The sequence below is a fragment of the Malaya genurostris genome, chromosome 1, assembly GCF_030247185.1.
Source record: "Malaya genurostris strain Urasoe2022 chromosome 1, Malgen_1.1, whole genome shotgun sequence".
Taxonomy (NCBI): Eukaryota; Metazoa; Arthropoda; class Insecta; order Diptera; family Culicidae; genus Malaya; species Malaya genurostris.
This window is the reverse complement of record NC_080570.1, coordinates 74,159,356-74,179,747: the sequence shown is the minus strand read 5'-3', so window position 1 is coordinate 74,179,747 and position 20,392 is coordinate 74,159,356. Positions and strand designations below refer to the sequence as shown.

Here is a 20,392-nt window from a genome sequence, read left to right as displayed (position 1 = left end):
AGAGCGGTGTTAACAAGTAAAGTCAATATTATCAATCTGTAGGTCATTCTGAAAGCAAAAAAACTTAGATTTATTCCCAAGCGGAATATTGAAAATATTGGTTGAAATTCTAATTGATAGAAATCAATGTTTTTTCCCTAATTACAACAGAATATTTTTTATTTATTCGAATTTCATCTACAAACAAATAAAAATTCACTGGAGAATAAACATTCTATTTGAAGGTTCATTTGAAAACATCATCGTTTGTACAACAGCGCCATCTACATGTCGAACTGTCGTTAGAAGGCCAATAGTGTTTTTAATTTTTAAGTTAAACTTTACATCTCAGAACTTAGTAGCGGCGAATAAGAGTGTACTACGATTTAAACTTTATATCAACAAATGTATCTTTGGTTTATTGCTAAGTAAAATAAAATCAAGCTGATTTTTTTTATTATAAGAAATTTCACCAGAAGACTTGTCCCTAGTCTAGCGATCTCGACAAATCGTCATAAGAGTAAAGTTGTAATGTCGACTGAAAATCCTATTTCAGATATAAATGATAGTGGATGCTCACAAAAAAGCACTGGTGATGACCCTGTAGTGTCAAATAGTCACCCAATCGATGGAAACTACCGGGAGGAGGTAGTCATCAAGTCGCCGTTGTTCAATTCGGCTATTGGTGAGAATGATAGTAGCTCGCTGGATCAAGCTCCTTCGTCAGTTACGAATCCGCCGGACTTCTCACAATTCGATGATAGCGAGGATGATGAGCACTATCATAGTGGTGATGGGTTGCATTCGGATACGATTAGCATCGAACGAATTCGACAGTATTTATCGGATAAACTAGGTTTCTACACATCGGACAATTATGACGACAAGGACAGTGTTCCTAGGCGCAAAGTATTGGAAACTGTGGATATTGATGGTGTCATCAAACATTGGAAGAATGGAGGTTTTAAAAAGATCGTTACCATGGTTGGAGCAGGAATATCTACATGTAAGTACATATACCGGTATATCTGTTCAATAAACTAACTATCTACTTCAGCTGCTGGAATACCGGATTTCCGTTCTCCAAATACTGGTTTATACAACAATTTATGGAAGTACAATTTACCATACCCACAAGCAATTTTTGAGTTAGAATATTTTTACCAAAACCCAAAACCGTTCTTTCAACTGGCAAAAGAATTGTATCCAGGAACATTTAAACCAACTCCGTCACATTATTTTGTGAAACTACTGGAGAATAAAGGACTTCTGATTCGTCATTATACGCAAAACATAGATACTCTTGAACGAATCGCTGGTATCAGCGAGGATAAGATTGTGGAAGCTCATGGAACATTTTTCACTAATCATTGCCTACAATGCAAAGCTGCATATTCTTTGGATTTCGTGAAAGGTATATAAAATCCGACTATATGCCAGTAAAATCTAGTAAGTAAACTTCTATCGTTTCCCAAAACATTACAGAAAAAATCTTTGCGGATGAAATACCAACATGTATCTGTGGTGGTGTAATCAAACCAGATATTGTTTTCTTCGGAGAAGGACTGCCGGAAAAATTTCATCTTCTACCGCAAAAAGACTTCGCAGAGTGTGATTTGCTTATCATTATGGGTACATCATTAACGGTGCAACCTTTTGCATCGCTTGTCGAATACGTCACCGATGACTGTGTGCGATTGTTAATAAACAGAGATAAAGTCGGCGGAGGAGGGTATGGCATTTTCCGAGCGATGATGTATGGCGAAGGATTGTGCTTTGATTTACCAGGTAATCGACGAGATGTAGCGTGGACCGGAGGCTGCGATGACGGTTGTTTTATGCTTGCAGACAGACTGGGATTAGGGGTAAGGAATTTTACACATTGAGCAGTAGGTTGGATGATTGATGTGATTCAAATTAACGAATGACTTGGGTTATTACACTGGTTTACCGCATTATATGCTTCCAGGACGAGCTTCGCAAAATGGTAAAAGAAGAGCACGAAAAACTGGATCATAGTCAACCAGGATCTCTTTCAAGTGTCCCAGGTGCGTCATCCGAACACACTGTAGATACTAAACATCCCGAGACTACAGAAAATTCACAACCACATGAAGTGGTGAATTCATCTGGTTCGGTTGCCACAATACTATCGGATGATGTGAAAATATCTGAAGGCAAAGGAGTGAAGGTCCATGATAATGAGTAAGATAGGTAGACGGGTGTATATTTATTATTCAAGCTGGGGTTTAGAAGAAATATTATCGATTCAAAACATCTCTAAAAAGTTTAAACGCAGAAATCCTTTGCGAACCTATTAGATATATGCTTTGACATACTAAATAACATGGTGCTTTAGAAAGCATGAGGGTATAGGGTTTACCAGAATTTGTGAAAAAAGGTTATTGGTATATGTGTAGCAACGAGAGCCAATAGCGTAGTATGAACAGTTTCTAAATCTAATAGTGTATAAAAAAAAAATTCCACGCAATCTTTTCATAATATAAATCTTTTATAATGTTGACAATTTTAGAAAATCCGAATGGTTTGGTTACATTTTAAAGCATGTGTCAGATTCTACTAAAATGAAAAGCTACACTTTGATTGCTTTTTCTGCGAAACTTTGATTCGTTTAGTATTCTTCAATTCATTATCCGATAACAGTGTCAAGAAAACAAAATTAAAACATGTACTCAGTACTGACGAAATAAATCATTATTATTAATGTGTTTTGTCTTATTTTACCTCGCCATTGCCTAGTAGCTTCTTCCAAAGAGACAATAAAATTTAGCGTCTTGGCCACAAGCAGGATGAACACACTTGTCATTGGCAGTAATCTTGGCTGGCTGCTCGAATGGTATACAAAGAGTTTTGGCACCCATAGCAGGTGCACCAGGTTCAGCTTCCACATCATCACGAACGCTGTCGGACTTTATTTTGTCTTCGCATGGGGTCTCGCCACAGAACGGGGCCATTATGATGTTTTTTGTTTCCAGGAATTGTAAAAACTCGTCCCATTTTTTAGTAACCTTCAAATGATCATGTAAATCTCGCTCCGCGCGTTGGAACATGCTATTATGGATAGTTTCTAACAAAGTTTTGATATCTGCGATACTGTCGCGCTGAATGGTCTTCTTTTCTCCGTTATCGCGTCGAACTGCAACGAACTGCTTATTTTTCAAATCCTTAAACCCAAGCTCTATTCTAATCGGCACTCCTTTTAGTTCCCAGTGATTATACTTCCATCCAGGAGAATAATTGTCGCGATAATCACCTTCACAGCGGATTCCCATCGTTTTCAATGCAGATTCTAGCTCTTTAGAGCTATCGTAAAGCGCTTTCCTTTCATCGTCGGTTGTATTTGCTGTGATACCACATGGAACGATAATCACCTGAATGCAGGCTACGCGCGGAGGAAGAACCAGTCCTTGGTTGTCGGCATGCACCATTATCATCACTCCAATAGTACGGGTGGTTATGCCCCACGAATTTTGATAAACGTATTCCTTCTCTTTTGTTTCTGGGTGCTCGTAAACAATATCAAACATTTTGGAAAAGTTCTGACCCAAACCGTGACTGGTGGCTCCTTGGATAGCACGACCTGATGCAGAAATGTACGCCTCAACGGTTGTGGTGTAATCTCCTCCGGCAAACTTTTCTTTCTCAGTTTTACGCCCTTTCACAACTGGAATAGCGAGTAGATCGGTGTAAACTTTGGCATATAGATCTGAAATATTATTAATCAAAATCTTAATCTTTGATTTTTCAAATTATACCAATAATCAAACCTACCTAAGATTTCAAGTACTTCTTTATCAGCTTCCGGTTTGGTTGCAAATGCAGTATGCCCTTCTTGCCACAAAAATTCACGAGTGCGCAAAAAAGGTTGCGGATGCTTAAATTCCCATCTCTGAAATAACCAATAAAAATTTAAAAAAAAATGTTTACTTTGAATGCTAAACTTACATACCACAACGTTATTCCACTGGTTCAAACGAATTGGCAGATCACGATACGACTGGATCCATTTAGCATAAGCTGGGTACATGATAGTTTCCGACGTTGGGCGGACAGCAATTGGCTCGGCCAAATCGGAATCCCCACTTTTGGTGACCCATGCAACTTCCGGAGCGAAATCGGCTATGTGTGTTTTTTCTCGCTCCAATGCAGCTCGGGAAACAAAGATGGGAAAATAACACTCTTTCACACCCATCCGAGTTATTTCAGCGTCGAACCACGTTTTGATAGCTTTCCATACAGCAAAAGACCAGTGACGTAAAATGTAACAACCAGACACATCATAATATTCAATCATTTCACCCTTTGTGATAACCTGTGAGTACCATTCGGGCAAGTTGTCTTCTTTGGTAGCCTCAAGACCCAATCTGGTTTGTTTTTTTGTACCACTTTGGGTGTCTTCTTTCGGTTTCCCTGTTTCTGTTTTAAGTTTCGATTTTTCTTCTTTTTTGTTGGCAGTTGTTTTCGGGGTTCTTCCAGCAACAGGGAAATCTTTTCCGGTCAGCTTTTTATACTCCGCCTTTAAATCCAATAAAATTTTCACAGCAGAATCAATCTGTTCTTTGCATGAAGTAGAAGATTTCAATTTTCGCACTATTTCACCCTGACAATTTATTTTCGCTATTAAAGCGTCATTCCCGGAAGCGGAGGTGGACTCTTTGTTTGTGGGTGGCATATTTTCTTTGTCACCTTTGACGATCGGCGTCACGGCGGTGGTAGGAATCGGTTTCCAATCTTTTCCGGTTAGTGATTTAAAATCGGTTTTTAACTGTAACAAAACGTTGACTTCTGCATCTATTGCAGCCTTATCGACTTTTCTGGATTTAAGCCCACGAATTTTATCTCCTTGAGCAGTGATTTTGTTCGACAGGTCAATTTCCTTACTTTTGGGACAGACCGGTTCTTCGTTTGCTTTTACACAAACCGATGCAGAGTCAGGTTTCCAATCTTTACCGGTTATCGATTTATATTCTGCTTTCAAATCTAACAAAACCTTCACTTGTGGTTCGATTTCGGTTTTTAACGCTTTTCTTGCTTTCAAATCACGGACAACGTCTCCTTGCTTTGTAATTTGTTCATTGATAGAATCGGCGGATTTGGAATCGTCTTTTGTTATTGTTTTGTTTATTGGAATGTCAGGTTTCCAATCATTCCCGGTGGTCGATTTATACTGAGCTTTCAAATCCAACAGAATTTTAACCGCAGCATCGATGTCAGACTTACTGGCCTTCTTAGTTTTCAAATCCCGAACCACGTTACCTTGATGAACAATTTTCAGGTTGATTGAATCAGTAGATTCTGTTGTAATGCTTTTTTTGATTGAAACTATTTCCGGTTTCCAATCTAGACCAGTTCTTTCTTTAAATGTGCCTTTTAGATTTAGTAAAGTTTTGACGGCAGCCTCGATGTCTGACTTTGCAGCGTTAGCTGCTTTAAGTGTTCTTACTTTTTCACCCTGTTGCACAATTGATTCGTTGATTTCTTCTGTGGACAAACCTTTTGATGAACTGTTAGATGATCTGATGTTTTCCTGAAAAAATGCATATAAAACAGAAACATAAAATATTTGCTTAAAGTACCTTTGACGAACTTTAACGTGTGGCAAAAATTGTTCATTTACTTTCACTTGACGCGTAGACGATTGTATTACTGCTATTATGCGAGTAAGAGTCTTTATATGATGGTGGGCATAGGATATCACATCAACAACTAAAACATTGATCATGGTAAGCTCTTCTTTGAATGAGCTTTCATCGACTCGCTCAAGCCTCTTGAATTATATACTGTTATAAAGTTATACATGCTGAGGCGAGTGAGTAACTTGAAGCTTTTATAAATAATTGCAAGCAAGGTTCAATGCAAGTCACGTTACTTCCGAGATCAAGATCAACGAAAATATCGCCATAGTATAGCTAAGGTTATCAGTCATCCCATTAGTAAACACACCAGGTTATTTTATGGATTTCCAGCTTCGCTTTGGCTCTAAGAAGCAAATCACAGAAAAACTAGTTCTACCAATGTGAAATGTGCAATAGCAGAGATAGTAGGGTTACGGAAGTATTTGGACACTAATATATTTTGGCTCGGCGCTCATATATTTGGTTATAATCCAAATTAGGTACATACTCATACCTAGTATGTTAAAAATTAGAATAATCTTTGAAATTCTGAACCTAGATCTCTGAATTTGTTAAATGGTTTTAGTAACTAGTAGTTCAAAAGTCTGCATCGGCAAATCAAAGTTTCTCATTGTTTGCCAATTCTATTAATTAAACCAGATTACCAGATTTGAAATTTCTGGTGTGACTTCATACAGAAGTTTTTGCGCTTCGTAATCGTATGGCAAGTAATGTAAACTACTAAACATAATATATATTCAAACAAGGAAAGATTATTTTAAATAAATAATTCATAATAAATATACCCTAGGGAAGAACCAGACAACTATGTTCCGCTTTTAGAGCCAATTTTGATCAGCTCATGATTGGTTGAAACTCGCATAAGCAATTAGTCGAGTTAGAAATTAATGTTATTACAGGATGAAATGAAACTGTTGTCATGTACCACCGGCAATTGTTTTTGTTTTTTAATGTGGTAATAACTAAGTGTTTTTAGTTGATTACTGTTTGCTATAATCTGCAAATGGAATAAATGTGAAGTGCGAAGTAAATTGTGCAAAAATCCAGAACTCAAGATTATAGCTTTTACATGAATTGTAATTAAAAATACTTTGAATATTTTTCATCTTTCCTTTAGTTCTGGCAACATGGGCCAAGAGAATAAGAAAATGCATTTATTTTTGGCAAAAAAACAGTCCTAGATTATACCAGACCCTGTCAGCTTGGAGCGAAATCAATCTTCAGTTTAGTAACGCCATCGCACGGCATCACATTGAACATATTAAGTGAATTGTATGGGTACTAGGGTGGGACAAAAAATTGATATCAGCTTCACCAAACTTTTCGTGTTCCTTTTGGGTCTTAAAGACATCATGCAAAATTGTAGCTCGATCGGAGAAACTATATTTTCGCGCCCAGAGTTTAAAGTTTGTATGGGATTTAGTATGGAGAAATTCACTTTTAACAAAAAAATCGGATTGCTGGATTAACCTATTTTCGTAGGAAATTTCCCGAGGAGGAAAACTTTAGAAGACAGAAAAACAATCCGAAGTTTGAAGAAAATGTTATTAAAGGGAAACCGACTCAAGGGTCCGAACAATGACACACTCCTTAATATATCTAGCATCACTGCTGCTAGTGGTGGTGACATGATTGTGCTTTTTTTTATTATGCTATAACGGTTGATTTTAGTTGTTTGATGTCTTCACAAAAGTTTGTCCACTGAGTATGAGGATTAATTTTAAGTGACAAGCCATGTTCCAAAACTCACTGTAAAGACCCAAAAAATCAAACTTTTTAATTTGAAGAAATAGGTTTTTGGAATCTTCTACAAGACTTTAGATAAACTCCAATCCAATAACTTAGCCGAATATATAAACGTTCTATCTTTTATAGTTTAGAAGATATAGATGGTACTATTTTATGCCAACAAAAACACAAATTACATGACTTTTTGTGTCTTTACAGTAAAGTTTGGAGCATGGTTTGTCACTTAAAAATAATCTTTATACTCTGCTGAGTAACTAACGTGAAGACATCAAACAACTCGGATCAAACGTTATAGCTTGAGCGACCACCCCTGGTTGCTACTCCGTTACTGATCGGGATTAGCTGAAATTGTACAGGGAGTTTCTAGATGATCCGACCTGGGACTGGTAAATCATCCTTCAATGTACATCTTCTGGTAATCCCAGAATTCATTGATCAGTACCGGCGCCGGCCAGGCCCGAACGTAGATCGCGCGCGACTCAGTATGTTCTGGTTTCAAGATGTTCGGATGCACCACTAAACTCATTGACTTCCCGAGTGAACGTTTCAACAATATCCTATATTGAAGTCCCGGCAAGTCTTAATTGACAGCTCTTGTTCGAGGAAACTGAATATATATATATATATATATATATATATATATATATATATATATATATATATATATATATATATATATATATATATATATATATATATATATATATATATATATATATATATATATATATATATATATATATATATATATATATATATATATATATATATATATATATATATATATATATATATATATATATATATATAATAGGTATAGAATTCGCTCAAACTTTAGAAAAATTTCCGAGGTCCGGAGGGCCGAGTGTCATATACCAATCGATTCATCTCGACGAACTGAGCAAATGTCCGTGTGTGTGTATGTGTGTTGTCAACTAAGAGGTCGAGATCTCAGAGATGGCTGGACCGATTTTGATCAAACTAGTCGCAAATGAAAGGTCTTCCCGTCGCCCAGAACGCTATTGAATGGTTTTGAGCAGTGGTGGAAACTGCTGACATTTTTTTTGAATGTCGTGTGCTGGAAACTTTCATGTTGCCTACTATCTGGTCAGTCACACATGAATGTCGCGCGAACCATACAGATGAAAGTCGCATGTGACAGTCATGAGCGAGCGCTTCATGAATGTAGTGGCGACAGTCTTACTCGTGTTGGGCGATGAATGTAACGAAAGAATGATAGTCCTCAATAGAATCGGCTGCATTTTGTTTTCGGTGCGAATTTCATTTCTGGCAATAAACTTTCATGAAGAAATTCGAAACGACGTCATTAGTGACGGTTTTCATATCTATACCGTTCCATGAAATGGTTGAATTTTAAATTGCTGCTGTGGAGGGGATCAAATATCGTAGCTTTTAACTTTGTCAAGATGCGTAGGGTTGTCAACGAATGGAAAAAGGGAATTTAAAAAAAAAATATTAATTAAATAACGAAATGAAAGGTTTGATGAGTGGATGTAAGAAAACAATGTTTGAAGCCGTTTCTATATCCAAGATGGCGATTTCCGGCACGTTGATATTCGTTACAAACCATCACAATATGAGTATTTTTCGAAAGGATTTGATGAGTGGATGTCAGAAAACGATGTTAGAAGCCGTTTCTAAATACAAGATGGCGACTTCCGGCATATCAACATTCGTTACAAACCATCACAATATGAGTATTTTTCGAACGGATTTGATGAGTGGATGTAAGAAAACGATGCTGGAAGCCGTTTCTGAATTCAAGATGGCGACTTCCGGCATGTTGATATTCGTTACAAACCATCACAATATGAGTATTTTTCGAAAGGATTTGATGAGTGGATGTCAGAAAACGATGTTAGAAGCCGTTTCTAAATACAAGATGGCGACTTCCGGCATATCAACATTCGTTACAAACCATCACAATATGAGTATTTTTCGAACGGATTTGATGAGTGGATGTAAGAAAACGATGTTGGAAGCCGTTTCTGAATTCAAGATGGCGACTTCCGGCATGTTGATATTCGTTACAAACCATCACAATATGAGTATTTTTCGAAAGGATTTGATGAGTGGATGTCAGAAAACGATGTCAGAAGCCGTTTCTAAATACAATATGGCGACTTCCGGCATATCAACATTCGTTACAAACCATCACAATATGAGTATTTTTCGAACGGATTTGATGAGTGGATGTAAGAAAACGATGTTGGAAGCCGTTTCTGAATTCAAGATGGCGACTTCCGGCATGTTGATGTTCGTTACCAACCATCACAATATGAGTATTTTTCGAAAGGATTTGATGAGTGGATGTCAGAAAACGATGTTAGAAGCCGTTTCTAAATACAAGATGGCGACTTCCGGTATATCAACATTAGTTACAAAACAATAACAATATGAGTATTTTTCGAACGGATTTGATGAGTGGATGTAAGAAAACGATGTTGGAAGCCGTTTCTGAATTCAATATGGCGACTTCCGGCATGTTGATATTCGTTACAAACCATCACAATATGAGTATTTTTCGAACGGATTTGATGAGTGGATGTAAGAAAACGATGTTGGAAGCCGTTTCTGAATTCAAGATGGCGACTTCCGGCATGTTGATATTCGTTACAAACCATCACAATATGAGTATTTTTCGAAAGGATTTGATGAGTGGATGTCAGAAAACGATGTTAGAAGCCGTTTATAAATTCAAGATGGCGACTTCCGGCATGTTGATATTCGCTACAAACCATCACAATATGAGTATTTTTCGAAAGGATTTGATGAGTGGATGTCAGAAAACGATGTTAGAAGCCGTTTCTGAATACAAGATGGCGACTTCCGGCATATCAACATTCGTTACAAACCATCACAATATGAGTATTTTTCGAACGGATTTGATGAGTGGATGTAAGAAAACGATGTTGGAAGCCGTTTCTAAATACAAGATGGCGACTTCTGGCATATCAACATTCGTTACAAACCATCACAATATGAGTATTTACGAACGGATTTGATGAGTGGATGTCAGAAAACGATGTTGGAAGCCGTTTCTAAATTCAAGATGGCGACTTCCGGCATATCGATATTCGTTACAAGCCATAACAATATGAGTATTTTTCGAACGGATTCATCGCAACGCTGCAGGTAATGTTGCACGATACGATTGAATTTATTTTTAATTTGATTTGTGGTAGAAAATTATCAAACATTTTCAAATGGACTTTTTATTGCTATAGCAATAAACGATTATGTTTTTGAAATCCAAAGATAAATTTTAAGCAAAGACGAAGTTTGCTGGGACAGATAGAAGAGTATACATTTAAAAACTAGAAAAAAGAATTTCTTTATTGGTATGACTGTTGAATAAGAAAATTGTCGCATATTTTGATAACGTCTAATAAGAAAACGCTTGTCATACCAATAAAGAAATTCTTTTTTCTGGTTTTTAAATGTATACTCTTCTATCTGTCCCAGCAAACTTCGTCTTTGCTTAAAATTTATCTTTGGATTTCAAAAACATAATCGTTGAACGCAATAACATATCATTCCAAACTTATTACTTCTTAAAAAAATTTTTTTATCAGAATTTGTCATATTACAAACAACAAGAAATCCTACTTGAATCGTTCTTAATAGGATGTGCATTTGTTTTGATTTGATCTGGACGGGATGAACATTTGTTTTGATGCGAAATTTCTTGCTGTAATAATATATACTAATATTGCTGTATAATACTACTATCTGTAACATATTCCCAATTTTTTATATTGTCTCAATTTATCGGAACAAATCATGAATTCCGTTAAAAAGTGCAAGATTTTCATTCTGTCGCTATCTTGAATTTCTTCACCAGCATCACTCACAAGCATTTAATTCAAAACGAAACTTTTGATACTAGGGACAACCAGCAGTAGGCAAGTGATTGCATTATGTGCTTGTGCCAAAATACTTCCTTATGAAAAACCACAAAACTGCGATTTTTGATCGCCTCCACAGCAGCAATATAAGATTTATCTGAGTATCGAAAGGAAAACAATCACGAATACGTAGTTATAAATTTATTTATGACAGTTTATAACCAAAAATGGAATTCGCACCAAAGAGATAATGCAGCTCATTCTCATTCCCTCCAGCTTGGATGTTGAAACGACTGTAAGTATCGTTTTCAACTTCTACTCATCGAATCCGTTCGAAAAATACTCATATTGTGATGGTTTGTAACCAATATCGATAAGCCGGAAGTCGCCCTCTTGGATTTAGAAACGGCTTCCAACATCGTTTTCTAACATCCACTCATCAAATCCGTTCGAGAAATACTCATATTGCTATGGTTTGTTACAAATGTCGATATGAATGTTCATTATATTATGTCGAATAATGTACATAAGATAAAAATTATGTGGAAAATCTGAAATATCGTCAACTTATTTTACGTAATGAAAATAATAAATTACATATACTTTTTTTGCTTCATGATTCGGTTGACGAATCCTCGATTATTACGTAAATGGAGGTTTTGGTGTGATATTGGAGTTCTTACAGATATAGTTAATTTACGCTGTTGGTAAACCCTATGCGCTTTAAAAAGGGCATGATCCTAACAATTTTATAACTCTATTGATTCGCCTTTTCATTCAACTAATGCATTAATTTTTTTCAAAATTCAACTTTACTATTCATTGAAATAAAGATAGAAACTGTTCCAAAGTAGTAAATTTTTGCTGGTTGACAACTCTATGCAATTTTAAAGTACATGAATACAGGGTCCGGCACTCGAAGTGTAACCAATTAAAAAGGCCATAAATTCAGTTTGGAAAATTACTTTTACTTAATTCAAAGTACAAAATGTGTAAAAATAATACAAAATTCAGAATCAATTCACTTTTGCTCGATATGACCACCTTTTGCCTTGACTTGATGACTTGAGAGAGCGAAGGAGTTGCTTCGTTTGGCCGAATGTGACTTGCAGGTATTTTGGTCCACTCGCGGACAATAACTTTTTTCAGCGCCTCGAGACTGGTGTATCTTTTAGTTCGGACTTTGCTCTCCAAAATGGCCCAAAGAGAATAATCCATTGGATTCGCATCTGGTGAATTCGAAAGCCATTGTGTGGACGTGATGAAGTTCGGAACGTTGTTTTTCAGCCATTCTTGGTTCACTCGAGCTTTGTGAGACGGTGCCGAGTCCTGCTGAAACGTCCATGGTCTGCCACCGAAATGTTTGTCTGCCCACGGCTTCAAAGCAACCTCCAGAATACTTTCCCGATAATATGTCGCATTTACCTTGACGCCAGGCTCGATGAAAACGATTGGAGAGCGCCCATCTGCGGTTACAGCGGCCCAAACCATTATCTGTTGCGGGTGCTGCCTCCTGGTGACCAATCGATGACTCAACTTCTCGTATGAACGGTCGGTCAAGTAAACCCTATCGTTTTGAGAGTTTACGAATTGCTCAATTGGAAAAATTTTCTCGTCAGAAAATACAATGTTCGGAAATTGACCGCTTTCGGCCAAACGAAGCAACTCCTTCGCTCTCTCAAGTCATCAAGTCAAGGCAAAAGGTGGTCATATCGAGCAATTTTGTATTATTTTTACACATTTTGTACTTTGAATTAAGTAAAAGTAATTTTCCAAACTGAATTTATGGCCTTTCTAATTGGTTACACTTCGAGTGCCGGACCCTGTATAGTAAATTTTGTACTCTAAAGACTTGCTTTTTTGTTCAGTTACTATTTTTTTTTTTTTTCAAAAATTGAAATTTTAGCTGGTTGACAACCCTATGCATCTAGTAAATGTTTAAATGTTGTGATTTTCGATTAATATTCATTCCTTTTGCCATTCAATTCATGTTTGAAAATTTTCAAAATATTGATAATTTGCGTTGATTGACAACCCTAACCCGCGCTTTTTCATTGACATTGACGTTCTCCTTTTGCAATAATGTTATGAAATTTGACCATTTCATGAGCGGCCCTTACACGAGTCATTAAAAATGTCATTAATAAAAAATAATATCATTTTAATGAACGTGTAATGGTGCACTAATGACGAAATTTCAAACAAATTTGAATTACATCATTAGTTAGTCATCATTTAAAATGACATTTTTAATGCTCGTGTAAGGGCCGCTATGGAACAGTATCGAAATGAAAACTATCACTAATGACGCCGTTTTGAATTTCTTCATGAAAGTTTATTGCCAGAAAAGAAATTCGCACCGAAAACAAAATGCAGCCGATTCTATTCTATCATTCTTTCATTACATTCATCGCCCAACACGAGTAAGACTGTCGCCACTACATTCATGAAGCGCTCGCTCATGACTGTCACATGCGACTTTCATCTGTATGGTTCGCGCGACATTCATGTGTGACTACCCAGATAGTAGGCAACATGAAAGTTTCCAGCACACGACATTCAAGGCAAACATCTACAGTTTTAAATACCAACATAGGAATTTCACTTAAAACTGTCACGTGAAGGGACCGTTTCCAGCACTGGTTTTGAGATCGGATGTTTACTTTTTGAGTTATACGAAGTTTTATGTCAAAATTTTCAGTTTCTTGACAGTATCTGTCACATTTGACCTTGAAAACAGAATATGTTTTCAGACTTAGATTTCGCACGGTAATAGCTATTCAACAAGCAATAGATTGGCAAAAACCGTACATTTTTAACAAAGATATCGATATTTTTGTGTAAGCGACTTTTCCCCTTATTCCAGCAGTAGGAATTTTGAGCGCTATATTATAAAGCAATGCTTGGGAGCAACGTAAAACACGATTTTTTATACTGTTACATACAATTGTTTCTAAGTACCAAAGAGACTGTGTACAGTATCCTTTTTCATGACATTTTGCCTCGGATCGATTTTAGCACGGTTCGTTTTTGGCAACTTAATTGTTCGAATATGACATATGTGAACCAAATGATGGCAGTATTTTCCAGTTGAAAGCAATTTCATAATTATATTGATTTAAACTACTTACAGTAATAAATCAGTTCGTCGAGATCGGCAAATGTGTGTGTGACAAATAATTTCACTCAATTTTTTTCGGAGATGACTCAATCGTATTCAACAAACTCAGATTCATACGAAAAGTCGTATGCTCCTAAACAAGGTTCCTGAATTATGTTTGGATCCGATTTCTGGTTCCGGAACTACAGGATGATATGTGAAACGAAATGAAAATTGTGGACCCATTTTTCTCGTAGATGGCTGAACCGATCAAAAATTCAAATGAAACGTTTTAAGATCCTGTAAAACATCTTGCTTTGCAGTCAGATCCAACTTCCGGTTTAGGGGATACAGGATAATTAGTATAAAAATGTCTATTTCACATAAATTAATCAGGTTTATCAAGTTTACAGATTTGGATAGTCGATAACCAAATAAACTTATTTCAGTTTTAGTGGTATTCAGTTTTCGATTCGGATTTAATTCGCACTACGATTCCTCAAAGATGTTTATACTGATTTTCAAACATTTTGAAACAAATGTAAACTAAACAGCTACTCAGGTGAATTTAACTGGCTTCGGCTAAACCGATTTTCGAATTCCGGTTCCAGTATCGAATCGTTTCTCAAACCTCAATCGTTTTCTAAAAAAAGCCAGATCTACGAAGACAAAATTAATTAATATTATCCAATTCTGACTTCCGATTCTGGAAATACAGAATGATGAATTTTTTAAATTCAAACCGGCCCTGGAAGTACCTTAAATTACCGTAAACTCTAAAGTGGAACTTACTCCGGCATATCATGTAATGTTCAATCGATTGTCACACTTTTAGATTCAAATTCGATCCGATTTGCAGTTTCGATATTACAGAGTAATGAGTGATTAAAATTTCAAATTGCCGCTTAAATCGACGGCCAGTAAAATAATGTCACGAGAAATGAAACACCGAAGAATATTCATGCAAAAAACACATGCGGATTGATAAAAAAATAGGTATCATCTCACTGCTAAGTGGATTAAGCACGTTTTTATAAATGAAATTACGTGATACAATATAAACGAGTGAATAGGATTTAGACAAAATAGTTGATTCATTGCATTGCCATATTCTAAACAGTTGTTATAAAATCATTTTAAATCACCAAATAAAGGTCAACAGATTTCACGCGCGTCTTTATTTATTATTTAATAATCTTTATTATTTTAATTACTTATTAAAATTATTAATTGGTTATATTGGTTGATCTGGGCAGCCGGCTACCGAGAAAAATATAAATTTATTGTTTGAAATATTATTATTAAGTGTTTTTTACTAAGTGTTCGATATATCGATATATGTTATCTCTGTTATTAACTTTGTAATATCAACGGATTTGCGCAATAGTTATAGATTATTTATTTATTTATCATTCAATTTATAATCCTGACAGACAATCGATAACATGGAAGAAGAAAACATTCCAAATAAAACTTTTTTTCGAAGACGGAAATTGATAGGTTAAATGAAGAGATAATTTAGTAAAATAGAGTAATCAGAAGTGAAACATTGAAAATATGTGATAACTAAAAGGAACAAGAAACTCCTGCAATTGTCGCATTTTACGACATAGAAGCAGGAACCCAGTGGATCTATTCTTGGTTCATTTTTTCCGCCGGATTCCACGCGGAATCTAGGCTGGTACTGTCCGGAGAGAGCTAATAGGTACTATCAATCTCCTAGTGGACCCAGCCCCTACAACTCGGATCAAACCTTATAGCACATTAAAAGGAAGTCACATCATATTACTTTCACTAGCAGTAGTGGTGCTAAATATATTAAGCAATGAGCCATTGTTCGGACCTTGTGCCGGTTTTCCTTTAATAACTTTTTTTCTACAAACGTCGGATTGTTTTTCTGTCTTCTAAAGTTTTCCTCCTCGATAAATTTTCTACGAAAATAACACATAGACTGATTTTTAGAGTTCATAGGTTGATCTCCAGCCGATTTTTTTTTGTTAAAAGTGAATTTCTCCATACTAAATCCCATACAAACTTTACACCGTGGGCGCGAAAATATAGTTTCTCCGAGCTAAAATTTTGCATGATGCTTAAGGAACCCAAAAGGAAAACGAAAAGTTTGGTTTAGCGAGAAAATAAACCTTTTCATCTTTTCCTCATACAACCTTGTCCCACCCTAATGGGTACGCAGTGCTGCAACTTCCGCGCGCACGAATTTGACATTTCTCTCACCTACATGAATCGATACGGATTCGCATGAGGGTTCCATGCTCGCAAAAAGGATGTTGCCAATGATTTGTTCTTGAAATATGATAGCTGGACATCTTGTTAATATGATGTCTTTGATTAACCCTAACATTGCAAAATAAGAACGTGGAGAGTTACGTATTTTTATGGACACGTACTATGATGAATTAATATTTACAACACACGCTTACCTTGGTTCCTTCAGCTACACTTTTTTTCGGAGCCCCTGTTGAAGGTTGCTCTTTTGTATGTCCATCAGGAATCGAAAACAATACAACTGGAGTTTCAACAGAACTAAACTCACTAGCTGGTTTAAAAGCTTGATCAACCTTGAAAAATCCTCGGCGTTGTAGTTGAATAATATCGCCTTTTTGTAGTTTCTTGAGCTCGGGGTCACCCAACATTTGAACTTCTACCTGCAAGCAAAACGAATCGTTCGATCATATTTAACCTGTACTCTAAACCGGATTGATAGCGTACTCTTGTTTGCTGATTTATGTAAGATTTAAAGTCCTCATCCTTGCCTAATACTGGCTTGCTAATTATATGGTCAAAATATACACAAAAAGTGGGCGGATATTCTTTCGGGTTCTGTTCGCAAAGCCAAGTTAGCTTTAGTGTTTTTTTAAAATCCTTGTTATCTAAATTCAAGGAAGCATCTATCGACATTATTTTGCCACTAGCATCTTTATGAATTTTATCAATCATGAGGTTGCCCCAATTTATGAATGTAGCGTTTTCTTTTTCTTTCAACTCAATGGCATCAGCATAATCGATCAGTATGCGTGGTCCACGCCAAACAGTTTTCATACCGATAGCGACATTTTTAGGATGTACAGGTACTTCTACAGATTCGAGTTTAGCACCCGCAACATTTACGATCACCTGGTTCGTAGCCTCTAGTGCTGTATATCGAGGAGCGATGGGGTCTATTACTTTCTTGTTAAATGCCCAAATTTTATCCCATTCCATAAAAACCACAGATTTACTGGATCCTAAAAACAAGTTAAAATTATTTCTTTTACAGTATTGGTCATATTTGGTTGATTTACCTTGAGCAATGATAAACTCTTTCAATCCTTCAACAGTAATTCCTCGGCGAAGAATACCTCGAACAGTTGGGAATCGAGGATCGTCCCATCCATCCACAAGTCCTTGCTCCACAAACCACGTAAGTCTTCGCTTCGAAAGAACAGTGTTGGTCATGTTCAACCGGCTATATTCCCAAATGTAAGGTCGTCGTAACCCTAGCGCCTCTATAAACCAATAGAACTGATCATCACGATCATGATATTCCATTGTACGAAGTGTGTGCGTTACGTTTTCGATTGCGTCGACAATCGGACATGCGAAATCATATGTCGGGTAAACTTTATATTTGGTTCCGGTTCGAGGATGCGGTTCATTCTTACACCTATAAATAGTAGGATCTCGCATACACCCATTTGCAGACGACATGTCAATTTTAGCACGGACGCAACATTTCTGTCCTTGTGCTGTACCTTTAAGCATTTCGTTCCACATTTGAAGGTTCTTTTCAGTGGAATTAGCACGATTTTTCGATTCAACTTTTTCTTCGCGTTCTTTTTTCATCTGTTCGGGTTCAGTGTCATCAACATACGCCTTTCCTTCTTTCATCAATTGTTCACAATACTGTAGCATTAGATCGAAATATTGTGACGTATGCGTGAATAAGTCAGGTTTAATTTGAAGCATTTTCAAATCCTCTAAAATCACTTGTTCAAAGTGAATATTTTCTTTAGCAGGATTGGTGTCATCGAATCTCATAATTAATTTTCCCTGGAACGCTTGCTGGTAATACTGATTCAGTAGAGCAGCTTTTGCATGACCAATGTGTAAATATCCAGATGCTTCCGGTGGAAAACGAACTACTACTTTCCCCATTTCGGCGCCTGGAAGGTCTACAAATTTTCCTTCCTGCTTTCTCTCGGTATTTTTCTCAGCACTTCCGCCTCGAATCATTCGTTTCACTAACTTGATATCTTTAGGTAAATGTTTCAAAACATTTTGAACGGCCGGTTGAGCAGCAATTAGTTCATACCAGCGCTGGACATGAGTTGGAATTCCGATTGTTTTCAACTCATCATAGCTGTTGAACATTTCATTGAAAACCGCAAGATCTGCTATTGTCAAATGATTTGCCACAAGAAACGTTAACGGGGCTAGACATTTATTAAGATACTTCAGTTCATCGGCCGGGTCTTTTTCTACTGAAAGTGTGTAGGTCAACCAGTGATCTATTTGGGTACGCTCTATTGGGGTCTTGCCGTAGAGTTGATATTTTGGGGCATCACGAGCAAGTGTTCTTAGAACATCATTGTTCGTTACACAAATTAAAGTTCGATTGGAAAATGTAATAGATGTTTCGTTACCCCATCCTATTTCAATTGGATTTGTGCTCTTGGTTAATTCAGCAACAATTAACCCACCTATAAATATAGATTTCATCATCTTTGTAAATGTAACAAAAGCACATTTTGCTAATAAATTACCGATTGCTGGTTCGTTGAAACTGGAAACAAGCTTTTTAGCCATTCTGCAACAATTAAACTGCCTTAGATTACTTTCAAAATAATCACTACAGTACTATCTTTAATTCGATTCAGTGCTCAAAAGTCAAGAAAATATGCAACTAATTTTGGTTCTGTACTACTAGTTGGTCCAACTATATGATAAAAAAGAGATGTGTCGAAAAGAGATGCCAGGTAAAAATTAAAAATACCTTCAGACAGGGTTGCAAAAGTCCAGACAGGGTGTGAATCCGACAATATGTCTGGGGTAGAGTGACTATAATCAGAGTGGCGACAGCTGTTCGTTTGGAATGACAGCTCCCAGTTCAAAACGACACGCTTAAAAATAGTTACTCAAAAATGAGTAAGATCTCACTCATCTACAGAAAAAGTGGAACAACTCTAATTACTTACATATTAAACTACTTGACAAGAGCTTTCATACCGTGTTTGAATTACTCGTCTGCGATTGTTGAAATTTTGTAATAAAAAACATGAAAAATGGCTCTATTTTATTAAACTGAAATGATAGCAGCATAGTATGTTTTAGAAAGTTGTGTAGTTTTTAATGATGAAAAACTTTGTAGAACATGAACAACTCATGTAAACTGAAAATATACGTGTTTTCATACAAAAACTGGTTATAGGACACCCTTTTCAGAAAATACATTATATTATAAATTACACTCAAGTTACGGGAATAGTACCTTCAGCAAATTTGTTTGAAATAACTTTCTGAACAACTTTTTCGAAGTAACTTAGCACTTATGTTGGCTCTGAACTAAAATAATATTTTTATCTGACTTTTAAGGGGATTAATCGCATTGATAAAATTTGCCAAAAGATGGCGTCTATCATTCTGAGTAACTTTGCTGAAGATACTGTACCTCAAAAACCACGTTCCTATGAGTTATCAATTAAGAGCGCGAAATTGCGCTTTTGAACCACTGTGCAGTGTAATGTTGATTTCTCGAGTACAAGAATGTATAGCGACCGAGTACTATTTATTTTGGTTATTTTATTTGTTATTTCCAGACATTTGAAAAATGGTATCAAACCAAGTTTAATGCTCTATTCTGAATAAACGGTAGATTTCGCACAATGAATTAAGATGAACATTACCACCTCAGAATAAAAACTTTTTCTTCAACTTCTACTATGATTTTTCAAATGAATTTGCCCGTTTTCATAAGAAATCGTTGAAAAGGTGGAGAAATTAAAAATTGTCCTACCGATTTGACAGCTCTTGCTGAAAGTATC

At 36.3% G+C, this 20,392-nt stretch overlaps 2 protein-coding genes across 2 annotated transcripts; one reads left to right on the top strand and one right to left on the bottom strand.

The window, feature by feature from the left end:
• The first annotated feature begins 345 nt into the window (after positions 1–345).
• On the top strand, positions 346–2,704 carry LOC131440494 (NAD-dependent protein deacetylase Sirt2-like). Its single transcript, XM_058611811.1, has 4 exons — positions 346–985; positions 1,037–1,393; positions 1,465–1,844; positions 1,949–2,704. The coding sequence occupies exons 1-4, from the start codon at positions 511–513 to the stop codon at positions 2,186–2,188; spliced, it is 1,452 nt and encodes a 483-aa protein (XP_058467794.1). The 5' UTR covers positions 346–510; the 3' UTR covers positions 2,189–2,704.
• Positions 2,473–19,316, bottom strand: LOC131440492 (bifunctional glutamate/proline--tRNA ligase). Its single transcript, XM_058611810.1, has 7 exons — positions 19,115–19,316; positions 17,654–19,051; positions 17,082–17,596; positions 16,793–17,017; positions 3,950–5,527; positions 3,772–3,889; positions 2,473–3,706 (listed from the first exon to the last, which is right to left on the bottom strand). The coding sequence occupies exons 1-7, from the start codon at positions 19,155–19,157 to the stop codon at positions 2,736–2,738; spliced, it is 4,848 nt and encodes a 1,615-aa protein (XP_058467793.1). The 5' UTR covers positions 19,158–19,316; the 3' UTR covers positions 2,473–2,735.
• Between the last annotated feature and the right edge of the window lie 1,076 nt (positions 19,317–20,392).

Coding starts and splice junctions, on each gene's coding strand:
- LOC131440492 (XM_058611810.1), bottom strand. CDS start 19,157: ATGGCTAAAAAGCTTGTTTCCAGTTTCAACGAACCAGCAATCG. Junction 17,597..17,653: donor AGAGTTTATCATTGCTCAAG/GTAAATCAACCA, acceptor ACTTGTTTTTAG/GATCCAGTAAATCTGTGGTT. Junction 3,707..3,771: donor AGAAGTACTTGAAATCTTAG/GTAGGTTTGATT, acceptor ATAATATTTCAG/ATCTATATGCCAAAGTTTAC.
- LOC131440494 (XM_058611811.1), top strand. CDS start 511: ATGTCGACTGAAAATCCTATTTCAGATATAAATGATAGTGGATGCTCA. Junction 986..1,036: donor TGGAGCAGGAATATCTACAT/GTAAGTACATAT, acceptor TATCTACTTCAG/CTGCTGGAATACCGGATTTC. Junction 1,845..1,948: donor CAGACAGACTGGGATTAGGG/GTAAGGAATTTT, acceptor ATATGCTTCCAG/GACGAGCTTCGCAAAATGGT.